This window comes from Zingiber officinale, chromosome 8A (genome assembly GCF_018446385.1).
Source record: "Zingiber officinale cultivar Zhangliang chromosome 8A, Zo_v1.1, whole genome shotgun sequence".
Lineage (NCBI taxonomy): Eukaryota > Viridiplantae > Streptophyta > Magnoliopsida > Zingiberales > Zingiberaceae > Zingiber > Zingiber officinale.
The window spans coordinates 113,156,136-113,161,257 of NC_056000.1; the positions used below are offsets into that span (position 1 = coordinate 113,156,136).

Genomic DNA, 5,122 nt, shown 5'->3' on the forward strand with positions numbered 1-5,122 from the left:
AGCGCATGAGGTGTTGACACAATGAGGTCTGGGGTTCGAATCTCGGCAAAGCCGAGGTAAATACCTCCCTTATGTGCTAGTCACTATTCCAAAGGCTAGTAGCCGCCCGTGATTTACCTCCTCCGTGTTGACCTTGGGATGGGTTGGCGAGGGCGCTGGGGGCGAGCGTATTCGCCTTTTTGCCACAATTGGTCCATAATCATCTCTTACTGGAATTCGTTGTATCCATAACAATGACAGTTCCATTGCATTCACTACAACAAAAACCCTCATAGACATCAGTGGAACAACAACGGTTTTAAGCAAAAACCGATGTCTTTGAGTATTTTACACCGGTTTTTCCAAAAATCGGTATTTTTGAGCGCAGATTTTCGCTCATAGACATCAGTTTTTTTAGTCGATGTCTATGAGCGCATTTTTTTCATTAATAGACATCAATTTTAACCGCGGTTTTTAAAACCGGTGTCTATGAACCAAAATTTTGGCGGACTTTCGTAGCGCCCTTTCTTTTGGGCTTCTCCTCACCCACAATAAATCGAAACCCTAATCCTCTGCATCCTCCTTTTAGGAGATACCATTTGAAAGACGAGCAATGGATCTCTTGACGGCGATGTGGACGGCGGCTGTCGTTGGCGCTATCGCGGTCTACTGGTTCGTGTGGGTGATGTGCTCGGCGGAAGTGAAAGGCAAGCGGGCAGTGAACCTTAAGATGAGATTGATCATGCAGGATAAGGTGCAGGGCAAGTACAAGCAGTACTTGTCCTTCTTTCTCCGCTCCAAGGAGGGCATTGCCGCCGCGCCCGACGACGATAACGTCCCTGCCTTCGTCGACACCTTCTACAACCTCGTCACAGACATCTACGAGTGGGGATGGGGGCAGTCCTTCCACTTCTCACACTCACTTCCCGGTCGCTCCCACCGGGAAGCCACACGCATCCACGAGGAGCTCGCCGCTGATCTGAGAGATGGGGATCTCCTCTCTCAGATCCCCATCCGAGGTCGCTCGCTCCTCCTTCCCTTCACTATGACCGGCAAAAGGATGGCCGCCCCATTTCTCTTACTGCTAATCGCGTCCTGCTAATCTCTCTTGCTACTAATCGCGCTCCGGGGTGAATCGCAGCGCAAAGGGCGGCTCGGACTCTTTGTCCCTCCATCTCTGTCCTTTCTCCGTCTCCCATTGCGTCGCCCGGAGCTAGATCGAGATGGTGGTGAAGCTCTCAAAAGCGGAGAAGAAGGTCCGCTACGACAAGAAGCTGTGCTCGCTTCTGGACGAGTACGGGAAGGTCCTAATCGCTGCCGCCGACAATGTTGGGTCCAACCAGCTCCAAAGCATCCGCAGGGGCCTCCGCGGCAACTCCGTCATCCTCATGGGCAAGAACACCCTCATCCGCCGCTGCATCCGCTTCCACACCGAGAAGACCGGCAACAAGGACTTCCTCAACCTCCTCCCCCTTCTTGTCGTACGCACTCTTCGCCATTTCCCATTTCCTCATCTTTAGTTCCTCCATGAATCGATCATTTAGCTATTTAGTAATTATCCTTGACTGATTCAGGGGAATGTGGGATTGATATTCACAAAGGGCGATCTTAAGGAAGTTAGCGAGGATGTTGCCAAGTACAAGGTGTTGAATATAATAAATGTGATTTTTTGATGTTGGTTATCACGATTATCATAGTTTTCTGTCGAGTGATCAATATTTTTGGTGTTTTCCATTTGCAAGTTCGTAGATAACTTTTTTGCTAGATTGTATAAACCTTTTCCACTCCGTAGTATCTTTAGTTCAGTACCCCATGCGTACATTTGAATTCTTTCACCAAAGGGGCCAGATATGAAACACTGAATCTATTATGCTTGATCATCTATCTGTTAATGTGTTTTTAATGCTATTTTATGTTGGATATTACAATGATCAGAGTTTTGGGTCAAGTGATCAATATTTGTTGGTTGAGGTTTTCCATTTTGCAAGTTCTTAGATAACTTGTTTGCTATATTGTATAAACCTTTTCTACTCTGTATTACTTCCTGCACCAAAGAGACCAGATATGAAACACTAAAACTAAATCAACGATTAAAGGTGATTAATCATCTCTAGTTTAAGTCATTTTGTTCTCCAAAGAAAGTATCTTTGTTCTAGTGCTCTGTCAAGCAAATGAAACATTTAATAAGAGTGTTGATGCAGGCATTGATAATGAGAAGGCAGTCAAGCTTTATGAAGTTCCACTGGTGAAATTCTTGGAGCAGAAATAGCTTTGTCATTTGGGTGGTAAGTTCCTTAACTCGAAAATAGCTTATTCTGAATCGGATATGCTAAGATCAATGATATGACTACCGTGTCTTTATACTGTGATACGGTTAGCAGTGGAGGGGCCCAAGAGGAAAGGGTTAGAAAGCTCAAGGCCATATAGCGGTCAAAAGTCAGTAGGACGTGGCGGTCAATAGTCAGGGTGATTCAGCAGTCAATGGTCAGGCTGACTAGGCAGTCAGAGGCAAGCATGTGGGGTAGTCAGAGGCCAGGCAGACTTGTTGATCAAGGAGGCAAAGTAGTTGAAAAACAAGGGGAAACGACAGGCGGAACACCGGGTATAGGTCAGGAGCAGCAGAGCTGGGCAGAGGCAGCTCGAGCTGCAGGCCTATGGTCGAGGGGCAAGCCACAAATCAAAGGTCGGAAGTGGCAGGGCTGTGTAGAAACGGCTCGGTCTGCAGGTCTGCGACTCGAAGGCCCAGAAGTGCAAGCCACAAATCAAAGGTCGGAAGCGGCAGGGCTGTGTAGAAACGGCTCGGTCTGCAGGTCTGCGACTCGAAGGCCCAGAAGTGCAAGCCACAAATCAAAGGTCGGAAGCGGCAGAAACGGCTCGGTCTGCAGGTCTGCGACTCGAAGGCCCGGAAGTGCAAGCCACAAATCAAAGGTCAGAAGCGGCAGGGCTGTGCAGAGACGGCTCGGTCTGCAGGTCTGCGACTCGAAGGCCCGGAAGTGCAAGCCACAAATCAAAGGTCAGAAGCGGCAGGGCTGTGTAGAAACGGCTCGGTCTGCAGGTCTGCGACTCGAAGGCCCGGAAGTGCAAGCCACAAATCAAAGGTCGGAAGCGACAGGATTGTGTAAAGACAGCCCGATCTACAGGCTTACAGTCGAGGGCCGGCAGCCCGACTTACAGGCCTGCGATTCGAAGGTCTGGGAATGCAAGTCACGACTCACAGGTCGGAAGCAGCAGAGCTGGTCGGAGTCAGCCCGACTGGCAGGTAACGCTAATTAGAGGCGGGATCTGGTCGAGGGTGTGAGGTAGATGCAGACCGCGATAAATAGGACGAGCTAAGCTGTGCAGGAGTTGGAGGATCACAACTGTCCGTCAAGGGTAATCATTGCATACCAGGGAGATGTGCGGAGGCGGAGGTTCATAAGCGAGAGGATGCTCTCATAACCAATGGCAGCCTGACAGATGTCCTTCACTGCGAGACAAAACCCCTGTGTAAAGGCGAAGGTTCCTAAACAAGAAGATGCTTTGACGACCAATAGCAGCACGACAGGTGTTGGGGATATACGACAAAGCCCAGCGTCTAACGTTTTCTGACAGGAGGGCAGGTTCTGGAAGCAAGGCGGGTGCATAAAAAGGAGGAGATTCCTCGTACGCGGGTACGCGCTCTCTCGTCATTTTTTCCACAACTTTTCATTTTCAGTCTCTCGCTTTTTCTGGGGAAAAAGGACCTGACTTTCTAACGTGAGGGAGGGAGATCGTCTGAGTGCGTGCAGGGTCCTGCAGCAGCGTCAGCCGCCCGTGGGAGCCGAATCGCCCATGACTTTCCGTCAACAACCAGGCCACCGCGACCAGCCTCCGTCCGACTCAGCCTTCGGACAGGATCAAATTTGGCGCCGTCTGTGGGAAACACAACAGCCTGATCCGAAGCGTGAAGATGGAGGACTCCGGTCGAAGTTCTAGCAGGAGGATTAATGTCACCATGACCGCGGGGGAGTACGAGGTCTTCAAGGAGGTCAGGAAGCAAGCCGCCTCTGAAAAACAAGGAACAGTCTCACGACCTCGCCTGGCGCCCGAAGCGTCTAAAGAACCAGCTCCTGCCTCCGACAGGGGATCAAAGAGGAAGCAGCAGGAAGAACTCCTCGGTGGCGGAGAGCTCTTTACATCCACCCCAGGATTCAGGAAAGGGGAAGGCTATAATCGCTGCCAGAGATCTGCCTGAAGATCCAGATGATAAGGTACCCTTCTCGGCTCAGATCTTGAGGGAAAGCCTGCCAAGGGGTTATCGAGCCCCAAACATCGGAGAATATGATGGAAGCAAGGACCCGGAAGAGCATCTGCGGAAGTTCAAGAATGCGGCTATCTTGTATCAATACAGCGATGTTGTCAAATGCCGAGTATTCCTACATACCCTGTCCGGGTCGGCGCAGAAGTGGTTCGATGGATTGCCCCCAGAGTCCATCAATCGCTTCATGGATTTCAAAACGGCCTTCCTACGCCGTTTCGCCAGTAGTCCTTTTTGCTCTCAAGCAGGATCCGACCGAGCCCTTGCGAAGCTACATCAACCGGTTCAGTCAGGTGGCCAATGACGTCCCCTCCACCACCTCAGAAATATTGATGAGCGCCTTCTCCCACGGATTGCGAGAAGGTGAATTCTTCAGGGACCTCATCAAAAACCCCGCCCGAAGCTTTGACGATATGGTGGAGAAAGCTTCTTGCTACATCAAGGTGGAAGAAGCGTAGGTCGCTAGGCGGAAGGCCGAAAGGACGGTGGCTCCAGGCAACCGACCTGAAAGGAGAGTACCGCAACCAGCTCAGCCCTTCCAGCTCGGTCAACCCAGGCCTGCCCCGCGAGTCGCTGCCATACACGCACCCAGGCCTGGACCAAGGGGAGCACCATATTGCACATATCATCGGTCCAGGACGCACGATCTTAGTAACTGCTTCCAACCCGCTCGTGATTCCGGAGAGCTGCCGAGCAGGGTCTGCCCCCCGGAGTTAGCGCCCCAAATACAGAGGATGGAGGAGGAACAGGCCGCAGCAGGACGTGCTCGTCAGACCCGGCCCGACCTAGCCGACCCATCTAACCAAGCTAGCCTCGGGGAAGACCGAAGAGATGCCGGAGAACTGGAGAACCGGGGCAACGTTGCTG

At 51.4% G+C, this 5,122-nt stretch overlaps 1 protein-coding gene across 1 annotated transcript; it reads left to right on the forward strand.

The window, feature by feature from the left end:
- Positions 1 to 1,202: 1,202 nt before the first annotated feature.
- Positions 1,203 to 2,248, forward strand: LOC122011143 (60S acidic ribosomal protein P0-like). The gene is made up of 3 exons (XM_042567568.1): positions 1,203 to 1,460; positions 1,554 to 1,622; positions 2,168 to 2,248. Exons 1-3 carry the CDS (start codon positions 1,203 to 1,205, stop codon positions 2,246 to 2,248), a joined length of 408 nt encoding a protein of 135 aa, XP_042423502.1.
- Positions 2,249 to 5,122: the final 2,874 nt, after the last annotated feature.